This window comes from Tauraco erythrolophus, chromosome 11 (genome assembly GCF_009769465.1).
Source record: "Tauraco erythrolophus isolate bTauEry1 chromosome 11, bTauEry1.pri, whole genome shotgun sequence".
Taxonomy (NCBI): domain Eukaryota; kingdom Metazoa; phylum Chordata; class Aves; order Musophagiformes; family Musophagidae; genus Tauraco; species Tauraco erythrolophus.
This window is the reverse complement of record NC_141475.1, coordinates 11,458,060-11,476,978: the sequence shown is the minus strand read 5'-3', so window position 1 is coordinate 11,476,978 and position 18,919 is coordinate 11,458,060. Positions and strand designations below refer to the sequence as shown.

Here is an 18,919-nt window from a genome sequence, read left to right as displayed (position 1 = left end):
ATGGCATTAACAAAGGATTCGTTTGAACGGATTAAGTGGCTTATCACAGCTGCCTGGTGAGTTTTACAGATCACTAAATTTTTTAACTAGCGTCACTGGGATATATTTTTAGCTATCAATTTAACAGTAATAAGAAACCACCAGTGAAATCATTTGTAGCTTGTCAAAAATTTATTGTTTGATTTTGATTGCTAGTCTGTAAATTTATACCATTTAAATTTCAGGTACTACACTATTTAAATAGTAGGAAACAGGAACTATAATTCTGAATCTGTTTTAAGAGGAAAGATATTCCTGCATTCTAGTGATGAACATATTTGGAGAAGAAAAAGTAATGACCAACTCAAACCCGAATGTCTGTTCCAGAATAATTTTGCAGATAAGGGAGAATTATTAAACGGCATTTTTAGAGACTATGATGGAAATACCTGCTAGCAGCTGTGGCAGGAGTTCTTTCTGGAGGAAAATTATCCTTAGGAGAAGATTAGGATCACCGTGACCTGGAATTTTCAGAGTGGTGTGTGGGATCAATGATTCTATCTCTATAGTATCTTCTAGGAAGAGTCAAACCAATTTTACTTCTTTATAAAAATTGATGCACCAGGCTCTTTAGGAATGTGAAATTATGCTTTTCTAGCTGGGAACCTGGCCCAGCAAATATACCTTGCTTGAACCTGACACCCTTGCTGCTAGGCAGTCTTCTGTTGTGCTAATATGCCTGAACTCTCCGGTGTCTTTTTCATGTTTATTTGGTTTTCCAAAACTCAGGCTGTTTGTTATTCAGGTGTTCCCCAATGTAGCAGCCTTCTGTCCCAGCGATGTCTCCAAGGTAGCTGCTCTTGCCTTTGTTCTGTTATCTGTGAATAATTTACCTCTAACAGTCTAGTGCTGATTTGAGTACACAAACAAAATCTGTGCGGCTTCAGGAGGCGGGGATTTCAAAATGACAGAGAACAATCTGAGAAACACATGCTTGCAGTATATGACTGGAAAAAGGAGAGACTGCAGCACCGTCCATCAAGAACAGCATCATCAGATTTCCGTTCCAGTTGTGCAAGGGCTTCATGAGAACTTGGCACTTTCTTAAATGAAAAATAACCCATGCTTGGCCAACATTGATAAGGGAAAAAATATTTACAGGGACTGTCTGCAAGTTCAGAAGGTTATAGAAGCAAAAATGGCCTTAAATTAGTAACAATCACAGAACAAATCAATGCTATTGTCTGCTACCCTCTTGAAGCGTTCCTTTGAAGTTAAATCCTTTCTACACAAACTTACTTGATGCATTAAATGATGAACTACTGGGATGCACAAAACTTCTCCACCATTTACTGCTGTAGCTGATAATCTGGCAGTCTCACATTGTTTAATCAGTCCTTTGTTTCTCATTTAACAGGAGACAGTATGAGCTTCTGTCTTCAGTTACCACTAATTATTTTCATAAATATTTTGTTTCTGTAAAATCTATGTATTTGAAAAAAAGTAGCAGGCAACATAAGTTTAAAAAATATATAAAGTATAATATATATAAAGCTAAAATATGTTTAATTTGTCAGTACTGAATTTATCAGTATATATCAGTGCATATACAGGTTGTATAATTTTCAGTTTGAATCTGTGAATAGTTAATAATCAGGGAGAGTAATCGTGATTTTGCTGGTACAGTTCTGGGTGCTCTAAAGAGTTGATCATGTAAATAACAAAGCAAAAATGGAGGTTAATCTCAACAGGAGTTTGGGAAATTTACTAAATGCCTAAATATTTGCAGGTTTGGAGTAATTTTGGTACAGGCTTCACAATAGCATGGAGAATAATGCAGTAGTAGTCTCTATGTTACGGCCATATCTAATTTATCATTTCGTAAAAGGACTGAGCACGTTAGTTTTCATTAATGTTAGTATTAATAATAATGTTACTATTAATAATAATTAGGAATAATGCTTATTTCCTGTATTACTGCAGAAATTTTGGGCTACCTTTTTATTTACTTTATCCTCTTTTTTTTGCATGTAGAACTCATAAAAGATGTGATTTCAACTTCATAATCCATCACTAGCAATGGTTGGCATGGAGCTGGGCTTCCCCAGCAACTGCTCTGGAATCACGTGGCTATTTTGAGTGCTGCTTTGCTCCCTGCTTTCTCCCTCTCTCTGAGCAAAAGAAAACAGCACCTGCTAACTCATTGGGGAGCAGATGCAGATTACCTCCATCTCTGCTCAATCTTCACTGCATTGTGTCTGTGAAGGTGCAGAAATCTGTCTGCAGTTCCTCTCTGGCCATTCCTAATTGTGGAATTAGAAATAGGTTACAAGGACTTTTACATAGTCTTGTTCATGCCTATCTGTTCGTACTCAGTCTCACAAATCCAAAAAGACAGATGTACATAGCATGTGCTGACCATTTCTTGATGGTGCATACCCCCTAGAAATATACTCTTTTACTATATAATCACCTCAATTATATTAAGTGTACACACTTCTCACTTTTTAAAGGCTCCATTTTTGTGAAGGTTGGATGTTGGAAGTTTAGTTTTAATTTAGCTTTCTCCTTCTTTTAAATCAGGTGGCTGCTGATTGTTTTTTCAGCACAAGAAATTGATGGGGTAAGTGACATTGATATTTACTTTAGATAGATGATAGATAGGATGGTATAGTTCAAACAAGTAACGCTGTATACACCAAAATGACCTATATTTCTGAGGGAAAACTGATGTTGCTTTCAGTGTATCTGCAGTTCTAACTTTCCTTTCTGTTCCTGTTACTCAGATTAAATATTTTGTAGTTTTCTCCTTTGGATTCTTCTAGATTCTAACTTTGGCATCTCTAGATGCTTTTGGAAAGCTACATGTAAGAAAACCTCTCTCATGCACTGAGTCTGTCTCCTTCCCCATTAAGTCCCTGCAGTGGCTCGACAGTATGGCACGTATCAAACTCTAGCTTTCAAGCCCTTCTCTGTATGTTAGCCTAGATCTTCAACTAGTCTTCCTGTACATTACAATCTCTCTGATGCCAAAATTTCGCATACAATATCATCTCAATATCTACTTTATTTTCCTCTCTGTACTGTTCTCCTTATTAACCATATATTGGCAATGCCCTCACTGAACCTTCTTTCAAGTCTGTCCCCTTTTTTTCTTTCAAATATTTAAAAGTTCTTTTTTGTTTTTATTTTCTCCACAATCATCCCTTTTTAGTTGAGCTGCTGAAACTGAATTTTTTTTAAAATAAATATGTTCAATTAGAACAAAGGGTAGCAGCTTATGTGTTACTAGAAACTTGCATTCCGTTGACATTCCAGTAGAGACAAGTTTTTAATAACTAGGTGAGAGACTAGTGTGGCGTAGATTAGTAATTTCATGGGAAATCCAGTGCGTGAAAGAGAAGCAGTCTGTGAGAGGGACCATCATACCCTCTTGTTCTAAGGTTTGGGAGTACCAGATATCCTAAAAATATTGTAGATAGAACAGAATTTTTCCTCCTTATCTAATATTTGTCAGTGTTTTCTCCTTGAAAATCTAAAGTATGAACCTACAGTGTTCTGTTGGTTATTAAAACTAGTAACAAAACAATGTTGACCTTGAAATGTTGACCAATGAAATCCACACTGAGCAAATATTTTCGTGTTATCACTGTTTACTTGTTTACCTGAATTATTCTTAAAACTTCTAAGTCCTTGTCAACCTTTTCAAAATGACTTTGATGATTTACACAAGTTTGCTGAAAAACTAATGTCCCCTAGCAGACATTCCAGCCATCTAAGTGAGTTTATAAATGCATGTAGTGTGTATAATTGGTGTATGTTTAATACTACACTTTGGAAACCAGAAAAGAATAATAAAATGATGCTCACTTGCCAAACAATAAACCTACTGAATTTACATTTTGTTGTGTTTTAGTTTCTCCTCAAATATGCTTTTTTCTTCATTGCAATTTGAAGAAACAAAGTAGTCACTTCCTTGCTATTAAGAGGACAATGACAGAAAATCTTAATACAAGAAAGAAGTAAATTAATGGTAGGCAATGCATAATTACACCATGCACATACTTCTTTTTTCATTTAATAGACAAGATTTAAATACAAGGCTTTATCACTGAGTGGGCTTGTTGCTTTTCAGCCTGTTTTGCCTTTTAACATTTAATTGTAGTTCAACAATCTCCTAACCTAATGTGATGGGTTACAAATTTCACATTATTACAAATTAAATTCTAACTCTGTTAATTCTAGATGCAGCCTATTTCCTTAGTTGTATTTAGCTGTAATATTTTGCATTGCTTAACATTAACTTGCAGGTAATGTCTTTCAGCTTCTACAGCAACAGCGATAAGTTTTTGCTTATTGCTTCTATTTGCCAGCATGTTTATGCTGATGAGAGGTCCAAGAAGGTTAGGAGGATTTTAAATGTAGTATTGATGTATGTATTCTATTAAGCAAGCATTGGAAAAGGTTCATATATGTCAAGCTGAAGATCTACACTATATCCTGATGTTTGCTGCTTTCCTTCATCAGAAGGAAATTGCCCTGTGGGTATGCAAGGGTAGCCAAATCTTCTGCCTTAAAAATAATCTAATTGGGTAACGTGTCCAGTTGACAATATTTGATGAGTGATTGTTGTTTGTTGCATATTGATAAATCCATAAACTTTTAATTTTTAGGGAGGATATGCATATATTGATCCATGCGGAGGCCAGGATTGTTCAGTTTGTCGGTGCTTTCCAGAAAAAGGATCAAGAGTAAGTGATAATTAGAACTAATGATAATTACTGTTGTAAATACTGTTTGGTTTATGCACATTAGTCTTCTTTAAAATCGATATAGTTGACATAAATCAATATTCAGACATAAAAAAGTCTGAGTATAGAAAACGAGCATAATTCTCTTACTGGTATGACATACAGCTATCATCAAAGGAAGTTAAGATTGTTTGTAAACAAGTTTGCTTGTAAATGAGGTTTGAATAATCATGGTGCCTTTTTTGTGTTAAGGATTCTTTGAGATCAATCTAGTAGTCAGAAAAAGGCCATTCTTAATAGAAATCTATGCTTGTTTTCTGCTAAAACATTGGTTGAAAGATAATGTCTATGCCATTTACAAGTTTTATGAGAACTTATGTGTTTCTTATTTGGGTTAGGTGATTCTGGAAAAGCTCGTAGACTTTTTATTTTACTAGCTTAACGCACTAAGTATAAAGAAAAAATCTGAATTGTCTTTGCCATATAAATAATTGTAAAACATTGAATGAAGCCAAGGCATTTTTATAGTATACACTAAAATTAGTAAGTGTGCATGTTGCTATTTGTTCATTGTAACGTGGTCCAGGGATGACTAGTTTGTTGTCTTGACTGTTCTTTCTCAAAATATGTATCTATATAGTGATAGCAAACAATTTAAATGTTACATAAGGAAATTTAGATGCCCTCATTGGTGAACAACTGAAAAATTGTCAGTTAGTGATGGAAATTGTTTTCTTTCAAAGTACTAATGTTAAAGTTTAGGGTTACAAAGCTTGAACATGGTGGATCAGTTTTTAGAAGAGCTGCATGCCCCATTTGTTTGTGTACAACCTGAGTCACTACAAAAGACAGACACACCTTTTCCTTCCTGTGCTTCAGCAGTTAGCCGCATGCTTTGCTGTGTCATGATCACTGCCCTGGTGTCCTTGGATCCTATCCTAATCCTCCAGGATTATGTCTATACGAAAGTCCCTTATGCTGTAGGATTTTCATAATAGGGGCCTAGGATACGGCTATCTCTGTAACGCTGTGTTAACAAAAGGGCATCCCAGGAAAAGTATTTTGACTAGCAGCATTACAGTGTCTCTCCGTGCTACTGAATAGACTGTTTTGGATACCAAAAACCTGATCTGAAGTGCCATTTAAAAACAACTAACTTAGAAACTAGAGGAAACTTCCCTGATTCTGGTTCTATCTCAGCAACGTGAGAGTTCTGAATTATGTGCCCATAATCAGTCAATAATAAATGCTCACTGCAGTTGTTATGGCTCTTTCCTAAACTGTCTTCCCCACCACAGGTAAACTGAACTATGGCTCGTGCATTTGCAGTTAGTTTTCAAAATATTTCCAAGGATTTGGAGTTAAGTGCCAAAAAGAAGCGTAATAAACATTTCAAAATAAATTCAACATCATTATGCAAATCTAAGTCTGAGAATTGTACCATTTTCTGAAACAGCTGTGAAATACATATGCACACTGATGGATAAAGTCTCTCCAATGTAATATTAATTTATATTGCATGCAATCATTTCTATTAGATCAATGTGCAAGAAGTAGAAGTACTTATCAGACTCTACATGAAATATGCCTTGACTAAACACCATTTCAGATAGATTGTTGCAAGTATTTTCTATACTAATGTATGGTGATGAATTATTTTCTATAGGATTACTTAATCTTTTTTCCATCCTACAATGCTGTTGAATTCTAAACTTTGCTGTGTTCTGCCTTTACACTCTGACACACTAAGTTTGCTTTCCTAGCTTTTGTGGAGAGTACTCATTACAAAATAAAAGATGTGTTTATCTTATTTTTAGCTTCCTAGAATGCAAAACATCTGCTTTATCTACTTATCTGTCTGAATCCTGCTTCCAAGCGGGTTCCTCAAAGTTTTGTGTCTTCCTCAATCCTGTCTTTAAAGTGCAAGAAATAAATGATCGTTGACAGCCTCTGGCATTGTGCAGTATGCAAACCTAAAATTTCAGAAGTGTACAGTTTATTAAATAATCCTTCTCTGTAAAGAAGTTGAGATAAGGACAACAGTATAAATTTGGTTCCCTAGCACTGTATTTTTTCCATTTTCACAATTTAGCATAGGCTGGCTGTCAAATTTAAGGATGTGCTGGTGCCTCAGCGAACATTTGCTGAAAGCAGAAAAAGATTCTAGAAAATTCATCTACTTACTGGTAAAAGGCAATGGAACAATAATCTTATCTAGAGCAGCTGGAAAGCCAACCTTATAGCAGCCCTCAACATTAACAAGTCTTTGTTCAGCTCTGTTAAACCAACTGCAGTATCAGGGCCTTGTACAGAGGCTGAATGAGAAAGGCAGCATCTGAGTGAACTACATCAGTGTATGTGTTGAGTTACATTGATATACGTAGACCAGTCCACTTATTTTTATTTTTTGTTTATTTTTAAATCTCTCTTATTACAGGGAGTCAGATGCAGGGTATTCCCTTCATGATCTTCCGTTGAACATGGTAATCTAAGACCTACAGGGGAGCAAGGGCAAATTGTCTCATTATTGTATTGTGAAAGTATCATCTGTGTTAGAAACACACAAGGTCTGACCTATTATGAATAGACTAAATGTGTTATTTCAACTCTTCCAAGAACTGCAACCAAATCCTTCAGTAGACTAGCTGGAACATGGCCATTCATATGTTGTTCTGGATCTTTGTTGTTGGCTGAATACAGTTCCAGTTTCAATGGAAAGTTTCCATTAACTTTTATCTCCTCTAAAAAGTGCACTGGGAAAGAAGCTATTTAGCAAAGCCCATTATATGTAACACACCTGGTGGAGTTCATAGGAATTATTATCCATAGGAAAGACGCTCATTGTATCATAGTGTAGATTTTGTGCTAGATAGATCTCATAGGTCCAACTTACATAGTGTAACATCTGAGCAGGAACCTAAACAGTTTGTTTCACACGTTGCTAATGGTCACTTCCCTACATCTTTCTTCACACACTAATGAAAAGGAGACTTTTAGAGAAGTCAGAATATCTATCTGCTAATAAAACAGCAGTTGTATAAGTTTCAAAGTTGAGATGTGACCATCTGACAAGGTTTCACTTTGTCAGCAGACTGTGAGGAAAATGTTGATAGTTTCATTTGAGAGATTTTTGTTTACATTTAAAACACTATGACAAGTATTTGATGACATTGCCATTTTACAGGTTTTAGAATGTTACCTTCCTTTGTAGACTTTCAGTGGTAGCATTGCCCACTGGAAATTTAGGTGGTGAAGCGAACAAACAGGAAATTTCTATGTTTGGAGCAGACTTTAGTCAATCCATAACAAAGATTTCTACTAAAATTAAGGTAGAACAAAAGTCTTAGAGCTGATATAAATCAGCTTTGTTTATTTGTAATTACCAGTGACAAGTGAAGTGTGTTCACATTTTGAAAACTAGAAGCATTCTAAGCTGCATATGACATAACTGTAGCCCTTATCCTTAGCGTTTCTCCACTAAAATAGTAAAAAACTAGGGTAATAAGAGAATAAACACCTAAAATTAAACTCCGAAATATATTTAGGTTTATGAGTTAAGTAGAATGACTGTCAGGAGTGTAGTACAGTCTGAAGTTTCCATAGGAAAGTAGAACCTCAAATCTTGCCCTACTCGCTTTGGCATAATGACCTTTCTTTCTATACATTTTTTTGAATGCAGTTGAAGTATGGTTAGTTAAAGCTGTGGTTACCAGCACAGTGTAAGAAAACTGCGCAGCTAACCGTGAATGGGATTAAGACTTTGCCTTCTAGTTGCCCATTTGAAAATCTTTTAAATGTCAGCATAGAAAGCTTTCATTGTAAGTGGACAAGATAACTGAGGTTTTAGCTAGAGAAAAGATGACCATGGGAGTAAGAAAAGAAAACTGCTATGGCTGTACTTGATTGTAGTGAAATTGGGCAAGTTGGAAGAAAACGAAGATGATAAGAGGGCTGGAGCACCTTTCCTATGAGGACAGGCTGAAAGAGTTGGGGCTGTTCAGCCTGGAGAAGAGGAGGCTCCGGGGTGACCTTATAGCCGTCTTCCAGTACCTCAAGGGGGCCTACAAGAAAGATGGGGAGAGGCTGTTCAGGAGGGCCAGTTGTGATAGGACAAGGGGTAATGGTTTTAAAATAGAGGGAGGTAGATTCAGGTTGGATATTAGGAAAAAATTTTTTACCATGAGAGTTGTAGAACACTGGAACAGGTTGCCCAGAGAGATGGTGGATGGTCCATCCCTGGAGACGTTTAAGGCCAGGTTGGATGAGGCCCTGAGCAACCTGATCTAGTTGGAGATATCCCTGTTCCTTGCAGGGGGGTTGGACTAGATGACCTTTGAAGGTCCCTTCCAGCCCTAACCATTCTATGATTCTATGATTCTAAAAGTAGAAGAAAATAGCTGAACTTTTTTTTTAGTATTATAAACCAAGCATACTTATGCATTGGTTGCTATATTGAGTTTTAGAAGAGCTTGTGTACCTGTCATCTTTTATTTTTCTCAACATTAGATAACTGTGCATTGAACAGATTTCCACTACTGTTCACTAGCAAAAAATCACTGTCTGAAAAACATCCTAGTCCCTATTGCTAGTAGTGTTTCCCATTCTGATATCATTAGTTGTCCACATCACAATGAAATTTTGACTTATGTTTAATTGGGATTACAGCCTTGTTGGAATTAGTTTTACATTATACTATTTATCTCTTGATCTCACGTCACAACTCAAAAGGACTCTTTCTTCTATAGGACACCATTAAAACGCGCTGTTAAATCTCTTTGTGCATACTGTGTGCTACTATACATATCATTTAAGAACTACAGAATAGATAAATGAGGGAAGAAAGTCATTAGTGAAAGTATATATGCCAGTAAGCTTTGTATGTGATATTTAGTGCCAGCCTGGAACAACAGAGACCTCCTCCTGCCTCTTCTTTCCCAGTCAAGACGTATGGTCTTCCAGGAGGCAGTAGCAGTTAATATTTTTAATTAGAGGCAAACAGCAACTTCATTGTTTTAGATTTTTTTCCCCTCTTCCTCTTTGGTCTTCCATAAAGTCTGTGATTTTAATTTTCTCCTGATGTGTTCAACAGACAATGAAACCTTTCCTCCCTTTCCTCCTCTTTCTTTGACTTGGGAAGTTATTTCCTTGATAACTCCTGCAGTGTTGTATCAGAGGCCTCCAACTATGCTGACTGCTCTAACAGAATTTAGATAGTTAAATAAATGTTTGCAGTTAGCACTGACCGATTGTAAACCTGTCCTGTGCCGACCCCAGAGTTTGATCCCATTCAATTCCTTTGGCTTTGTTTTTAGAGTTAAGTAGATTTAGAAAGCAAGCATCTATTCATGACCCAACCTGATCTAGCTTCTATGAGATCATGTGAAATGCCTGGAGCAAAGTGAATAATAAATATAAGTCAGCAAGACTGCTGTTCATTCTTTTGCAGATGAAGCGAGTGGCCTATTTTCATACTAGTGTAGGAGACAACCTAGCAAACAGAAATATGAGAGGAAGGTGTCGCATTTTTTGGCTTATGAGGTGTAAAGAGTAAGCATTCACAACAGATGCTAAGTCAGTTGGTTGTCACAGGTAAGTTAGAAAGTCAGCTGATGTAAACTTCAGGACAGTGGGGTAAGAATGGTGAAACGTAACTCTATGTCTGTCTTCTGGCATCATTTCTCTTGTCACATCTCCCTAATAGATCTTGTGGGTTGTCACATCTCCCTAGTAGATCCTATGAGTTAACCGAGTCTGATTTACAGCACAATGTAAACATATTTAAGAATCACTAATTGGGAAATTGTGCTGCAAATTCTGTCTGGTTTGGGGAGTAAGAGGCATTTATTAAATTGCACTTTTTTGCATGTCAGTATGCAATGGCAGTCACGTGGAACGTCGCATGGACTATACAGCACTTGTATTTGAATTTTCAAGCTGCACGCTCAGGAAATGAGTATGTAAAAATTCATCTATTTGATGTCAAATACATGTACTTAGTTGAATCCACTACCAGAGATGTATGCATACCAGCATCTGAGGAAACCCAGAACACTCCCGGTCTTTGCCTCATACTTAGCAAGCACTTTTTCCAGTATATTTGCTATGATACAGTCTTAAAATAGAAGATTCCTGAGACCAGTTATAAATTTCTGTACTATTTCTATTGCATTTCACTTACATTCACTGGGAACCATAGATAAATGGACCTAGAGAAATGAGACCTCTAAATCTATGTCTTGAAGCACACCACACATCTTTTTTTTTATAACTAGGCAGAGCAGTAGGTAGTTCTCTGGCTCCAGGAGTTAGGATTTGAACTTGTAGGGAATAGAGCCTGCTTACCAGAATGTGGAACAGAAGCAGGATCACTCCATTCTCCTCACTCTAAGGTCTCTTTGAGGCTGTTCTTCGTATACAATGTCCAGCTACAGCATCTGTAAATTAGCATTTTTCATGTTAGACATGTTTCCAAATTTTTCAGAAGTTTGGATCTTGTTAAATTATCCCTTCTTTTTTTTGTTCTTAAGCATCTTTCTTTCCTTAATACTTTCGATTTCCCTGTCCCACCATACTAAAAATAGTGTTTTTCTCAGTTGCTGCAGATTGGCAAGCTTTTCCACATCGGGCAAGACAAAACTCTACAAAAATCATTCTTTTTCATAGATTCGAATCAATGAAAAATTGCCAATCAGTGACTCATTTCAATAAAATTAATCACCACAAAAGTTAATTTTATTTTATTAGCTAATCTGATGTTAATCATTTATGGTTTAAAATGCTCTATTTTCAGTGCTTTGCTTTCAACTATTAAGTGTTTCTTAGTTTCAGTGCCGAATTCTCTCTTGTTCAGTGTTTGTTTAACACAATAGTGACACCCACTGGTTTATTGGATACTTTCTCTTTTCATGGTTCCACCGGGTTAAAACATAAAACACAGTACACTGTGAAAAAATACTTTCAGCACTTCACCGTGATTTGTTGTGCTTCAGTGAAGTATCACTGTGAATAATAAGCTGCATCATCAGGTACTATGTTCCTGTAGCATATTGGATCATTGAAAAATATGATAAAAGAACACAGAATTTTCCAGTAGTTTGCAGCATGATCCAGATGCTGAGAAAAGTCAGGCACTAAGAGTTACTACTGCATTTAATCAGCTCAAAATCTGACCACAAAAAAGAAGTTATCTAATACTGAAAAGTTGTTATGCAATCTGCTGTTTCTGAACAAACTGAGAATAAGGTACATGCCATATACTAGTCTGACCCTCACTTGCTGTTTAACCCACAGTCACAGAAAAATTTGCTCTATTAAGGACAAAATCAAGTGTTATGCAGTGTCTCGGGCAACCAAAAAAGTAATTCCAAATAACCTTGGCCATTGCCTTTTCCAAACAGTATTAAATACTTTGCTGCATGAGTCTGAAGCATTTGCAGTCTTAGTCTTAGGAAGCATACTTAATTAAAAAAAAATATAATCTTGTTTTGTCAAAAGTCAGTTTCTTACTGCAAGCCAAGCCCAGAATATGCTAAAATAACAGACCATAGTCTTGGCATAGGTAGTTCCTGACCTAGACAATTAACAAGGCACTAAAATCCTACAGGAATTTATTGGCATCAGATGGCAGAGCAGGCATAATATTATGTTCATTTTAACTGAGCTAATTTGTCATTTCCACATGAGCATGACTACCTTCATCCTCTTCATTTGTACAGCTGTCCTGAGACTGTAATGCTGTGGTAGTCACATTGGATGGGCACAAATAATAGATGTGATAATAGATGTTATGACATGGTATCAGTTTGATCTTAACAAAGCTCCCAGTCATTATCAGTCTTTGAGCTGAAAGAAAGAGAGACAATCCACCAGCTTCAATGGCATGCTAAAGTTGTATCAGCTGTCAATCCTATTGTGAATTCTGGATTCAGTGACTCTGTTTTATGACTTCACTACCTCCTACTGAAGACATAAACCATGAATTCAATTAAATTCACAGGATAGCAACTAATGAAGACGTTTTATCAGCCTAAAGAACTACATGTCCTGGAAGTGTTTATTGGTTAATTATGATGGATAATTACCATAGAATTCATACAGTATCTCAGCTTTTTTTTTTTTAATACTCTCAAAATAATTTTTCTTCAACTGTCCAAAGACTAGAACATGATTTGAAAATTTTCTTTAAGCTTGTGAATGCAGAGCATATATGATATGAATTAAAAATATTAAAGTTGCTGCAGAAACTTGTTGTCAACAAAATGCATTAAGACAAAGGCATTAGAGCATTAGTGCAAAGTATCTTATGCAATTTTTTTTCCTGCTGATGAATATTGTATTTGCATGGTAACAGCTAGTTCAGTGTACTAAAAAAATGTACTTCTTCCAGAAGAGTGAATGGTTCAAACAGTTGTATTTTACTGTATTATTAGTCTCATTCATTTCACTTTTCTTATACTCAAAATTATGCTTCAAAATTATGTCCAACTGTCAAATCACACTGATTTTACTGACATATTTTAAAAGACAAATAAAGAATGAATAAAAAGAGGTTTAGGTCCCTGCCTGTGATTCAAAAGATAAGATTTTGTTCAGACACATTCAGTCTGTTGAAATGTTTACACTGAGAAGCAAGTAATTCAGTTCTATTGCTTCAACATAATTTGATACCTGAAGCTAACATATCTGCTTACAATCACCTTTGATTTCTGTCATTTTGTTTTCCTTCAATCCATTTGTAGAATAAACGTTTGGTCTGTCATTTCTGTGAACGGAAGTTGAAATGAAATATCCTTTACTGCCCTCAAGTGGTCTTAGAGCCATATGCTTTTCTTGGGAATGCATGGGGCTCCATTTTGCTGCTTTTGAAAAACGTGGTATAATTGATTGATGAATTCTGAAAAGAAAGCAAAACGCTCTTCAGCTGGGAACAACAAGTTATGGCTAAAAAAAGATAACGATACAGAATGGAAAAGATGAGTAAAAGAAATAAAGACCTGTAAATTTGTAGATTTTGTAGGGTGAAAGCGTAGACAGCTTACATGTTAAGTCTCATTAGAAAGATTGCTTTATTCATCACTTTGAATCTATGATTTAGTAGTTCTTTAGCAGCACAGAACAAAAACTGCAACAAATCCAAAACAACTCCACACCAATGATATAGGCTAAAAAATCCAGTTGGCATAGGAAATATTTTTACTTCAGGAAAATATATATTACCTTGGAAAAGTTAGTAGAAATCCACTGAGATGGTTTGTGTGGTACTGTATGTACGAATACTCAATTTAGAGCTATTTATATATAAATGACATTCTAGCTATTTATATATAAATGAATTCATTCTCACAAATGATTTTAACGCAATCTATTAAAATTGATACTTTCTGTAAATATGTTGGGTACTAACTGTTATTTTTTTCTGCAGGAAGCTTCACAACTTTTAAATAAGCCATTAAGACCTGAGAGTGATGATAGAAGATATGTGAGCTAGAAAAACTTGAGATAATTAGCATATAGTGTAACTTAAAGAGGGAATTCTCTCGATTTGTTCTACTTGTGTACAAAGTTCCTTTGTCTAAAATGAGCCATCACTTCTCTGGTGGCAAAAATATGATGCTCAGTGGAGTCTTATGCTTGCTCAAGGTGATTCTTACATGGGTAGAGCCAGGAACACTTGCAATTATCCCAGGCACCTCAGAGAGGTGGAGCTGGAGACCTGATGAATGTGAAAAGAAATTATCACCTTGAGCAAGTTGTTAAATTTCAAGGTCATGTACCTATAGCATCTAATGCATGGAACGGATCTGCAGGCTGTACAGCAAGCTGTTGTGAATCATGAGCATTGTATACATTGTAAGCCTTGTTTTATCCATACAGTCATCTCCGAAATGCTGCCTGCCATGAGGTTAACAGCAGTAGTCATTCACTTCTTTGGACTCTTTTCAGGGTCAGCCTGGTGAGCTGGGAGCTCAAGGTCCGATTGGGTCCTTGGGATCTACAGGACCAGCTGGTCTGCCCGGGCAAAAAGGACAGAGAGGTGAGAATGGGCAGCCTGGGCCAGCTGGAGAAAAAGGTGATAAGGTAGGAAACACCATGGACGGCTCTTTCAGGTTCGTACAGTATATAATGTTAAATATTGGCAAGTGAAACGGAGCCTGAGTGATCAAAAAGCATTTGCCAAACTAACCTCTTGCTCACACAAAATTCTCACTGAAATTAATTACAGCTTTCTTGAAAAAATGTTTCAGGGGATTATTGCTGTAGATTGCAAAAATCATAACTGTCAGAAGACATAAAATAAAATGAAACAGACCCAGTCTCTGACTGTTATGTACCATGCCATCCTTAACCTTAAAGAGGGCTGTGGGAGGAATGTGGAGCTGCAGGGAGAAGTATGGGGCTTTTAAAGGTACTGTACACTAAACAGAATTTTATTACCACTTACGGAGTATCAGTTGCAGTTCAGGTCCATATCTTTCATACATGTACAATCCGTGTGCTTGGGTCTTGGTACTTTATATGAGTTTTAATGGTCCAATTCCGCTGATCTTAGTGAATGACTGAAATCACTAATGTCAGTATCCAGCATACCTGAAATGTAAGTGCTGTAAAGAGAAATTGTGCTGCTGGTAATATCAAAACAGGAGTAGAGTAGTGAAATTACGTACAGATTTGTTTTAGAAGTTATAGGCAACTTCGCCTTCTCTGTCATTTTATAATCTTTGGAGAATGAATGTGTATAAGAGTTAGACATTTGTCTTGTACTATACCATCTGTTAAAAGGGTAGCTATTGGCACTAGTGTCCTGCTAAGCCCATACAACTTTTTTCTGATATTTATTGCTGACGATTATGGCTTTTGATTCATATTTCAAACAAGGCCATTTCTAGTTTCTTGCTATATAGTATCACATATTCTTGTTTTTCATTCTTTTTAAGAGTTAATGACCTCAGCAACTTTGTTTTTTCATGTCACTTGTTTTTAGGGCCCAACTGGAGTCCCAGGATTTCCTGGTTTGGATGGTGTTCCTGTACGTATTGAATGAATATTGGTTTATAGAAATTAAGTTTCTATAAACTCACAGCAAGTCCTCTAATGGAATAATACACTCAATAAATTGTTTGGCTTTGTACCTTTTGATGTCATGTCACCTACAGAATTACATGTTTTGCCAAAATGTAAAATAGCCAGGTTAACTTCAACTGTGTTTCCTGTTGATACCTCATTGGGATTTTGTGGAGTTAGTTAAGTGCATAATTTTCCTGCAGGAGTGGGGCAGTGAAGGTAGAGACTAGCCCATGTCTGTGTGCATGTGTCAGCACTAAGATTAAAAACAATGAGTTTCTTTTCTCAGGCTCTATAGCAGGCTGTAGTCTGCTTGCTGCATTCTTAACATCTCTGAAAGTATCTCAAATGATGTACTGTTTTTCATTCAAACATTCTGGTTTTCGCTTGTAGTCCTTTTGCAGAAAAAAAAAGGCAACCACTGAGTCCAGTGATTTTTTACCTGAATGAGGATGAAGAAGCAAAGTGGGTTCTAAATATATCTTTATAAGCATGTGATTATGTATTTTTCTGAATGTCTGTATAATGTAGAGGTCACAAGGCCAAAATTTAGCACAAAAAAGAAGTGCTCCAAGAAACATGTATTCTTTTTATGAAAAACGTTAATTAAAAAACAGCGTCCACAAATTGGGATGAACCTTAAAGACAGGAAGAAGGTAGAATTGACAAAAGCATTTCAGATAAATGGCCAGGATACTTTCCTGATGATTTTTCAGACCCTCAAAAAAAAAAAAAAAAGGGTCACAATTCCTATTTGTTCCTTACAAAAAACGTTTAATTCTGTGAAAATAATTTTTCCTCCAATGGAAAGATTATTCCAACGGAAAATCTCGCTGTTTCTGTTGCCTAGTGACTAATTTGTAGTAGAACTAACCCCTATCTGGTCATTGGTTAGTTCTTCCTAGGTTAGAAAATCACTTCATTAGTTCTTGAATGTATAGTCATAATTGCTGCAACTACTGTGTGCTTGAGTCAAGCTGTGTCCTGTTTTGCCTTGTTTTATCCTATCAACTAAAAAAATACGAGGCTGCTTGAGATGACTTTTATGTATATTTTCAGCTTTTATTTACAGCCACAAGAAAGATTATAGTTAGAGAGCTGGAAACTGCCTTTCTCTGAGAAGATAGCACATTATTATTTGACTCAAGTGAGAGCTTAGTTTGGCCTGCTTAACCAGTGCTGTTGCTGTTATATTTGCTATGCATCAAAGAAAAAGATGTAAAATACTTCTATCATGTTATACACACAAAAAAATTCTATTGATCACAACAGAAAACATTTCTAATGCAGAGTATGAAGCTGGGATCACTATAAGATGTCCTCTGTTTCAGATCTATTTATTTCTGAACTGTTCTGTTAATTTAAAAAAGTAATTCCCTATTTTTCATGGTGTATCTCTAATAAATACTAAACTGTCTTTCAGGGATTACCAGGAACTGAAGGACCCAGGGGCAAGCATGGTTTAGATGGCTGCAATGGCTCAAGAGGAGATCCGGGATTTCCAGGCGAAAATGGTTATGTTGGACCAAGAGGTCCTTATGTACGTGAAAGGCATTCCTACTGTCTATGAATACTGTATGCGTACATTTCGCCTCAAAGATAACAGCTCTTAAAATGAAAGGAGTTTTAGACTATGACACTAGCTTTACACTGCATGATGAATTTCCAAGCATTCTTACTGAGGTTATTGGGAGCGAAGGACACTTGGTGCCTTAGCAGGTTAAGTTCAAGCTTGAACGTGAAATAAGGTCCTGTATCCTTCAAGTATATACGTCTACCTTGAGAGTTAAATTCTGCTTTGTTTCCCCAGTATGTAACCACACCAAAGCTAATACCATTTCATGGAAGTATAACTGAGAAGGAGTAGCTTGAAACCATTATACCATTTATAAATACTTGAAATTTCTTAAAAACCTTAATAGGAGGGACGTACCTGAGATGAATTGGCAATAAGTGGAAGCTTCAGCAAGTCTAAGTCCTGAAACACTTTATTTTAGTGTTTGATCACAGAGGTGTATTAGTAGATCTCTTCCAAAATCATGCTCTTACAGTTTCATATATTGCTTTTTACACATACCTATTTATGACTGCTCTGTTCACACCTAATCTTGCCTGGGTGTTTATCTGCATACATAGAGATCATTTCAGTTAAAATGCTTACAATTAGCACTTTAATATTGTTTACTTTTGCTGTCAAAATGAAAAGCATTTTAAAATTGTTTAAATAGTTGTGTTAACAGTGCTCTTCTAATGAAGATAAAACACAGATTTGTGTTAGCAAGGGATATAAATTACTGTAGCTGCAAAGAAATTTTACTGAATGGATCTAGTCCCCAGTCTTTGACTTTTTGTGGAAACAAGTTTTAGTTCTGAATGATTAATAGCTGATCAGTTGGTCTAAGAGCTTCCTGAAATTTTCTAAATAAAACAATAAAAACAACTGCAATTTACATGTAAAGTCAAATGTGTTTAGTAAGAGCTAAATAAGATGCTGATTCAGCTATAGAGAATCAAAAAAATGTGCAGTGGGTGCCAGAGTAAAAAGATGTTATCAAAAATATAGCAATTAGAAAAAACATACATTTTCAGTCTTGGACCTGTTGTAATAAATGCTATAAAATACACAACCTGATAAAGAACTTAGTATTATTATATGTTATACCTCATTTGTTATACCTCTCCAAGTAACCCATTAACCCTCCCAATAGTAGAATGACTTCTGCTCAAACTCTAATTTTACCAGAATTTCTTACTTATTATACTTTAAAAATAGAGTTTTGCCGTATATAATTAGCCAAATGACATAAAGGAAAAATGAGACATGGGACAAATCACAGCATAAATCCTCTTAATTCCAGGAGCATGTTCTTTGGCAGGCCTAGAAAAGTATTTGCAACCTACAAAGAATGGGAGACACAATAGGCATGTAGCCTTGGATATGCACACTAAAATTCCAGTGCAAATTAATTTAGCTACCCAGAAGAACAGGACATAGTAATGATATTTGCTTGTGTACAAGAATGCTATTCCAGCCTCTCTAGGCAGATTGCTAAATTGCAGATTTTTAAATCAGTTTGTTGCACCAAGTAACAACTTGACTATATTATAGCTATCATTTTTATGTTCCT

The 18,919-nt window shown here is 36.0% G+C and overlaps 1 protein-coding gene across 1 annotated transcript in view; it reads left to right on the top strand.

Moving 5' to 3' along the window:
- Positions 1-18,919, top strand: part of COL4A4 (collagen type IV alpha 4 chain) — a 66,631-nt gene continuing 47,712 nt past the window's right edge. The window contains exons 1-6 of the mRNA XM_086618005.1: positions 1-56; positions 2,563-2,602; positions 4,653-4,730; positions 14,673-14,807; positions 15,712-15,756; positions 17,215-17,331. Of these exons, the coding sequence (XP_086474131.1) occupies positions 1-56; positions 2,563-2,602; positions 4,653-4,730; positions 14,673-14,807; positions 15,712-15,756; positions 17,215-17,331 (471 nt within the window). The remainder of the gene's footprint in view (positions 57-2,562; positions 2,603-4,652; positions 4,731-14,672; positions 14,808-15,711; positions 15,757-17,214; positions 17,332-18,919) is intronic.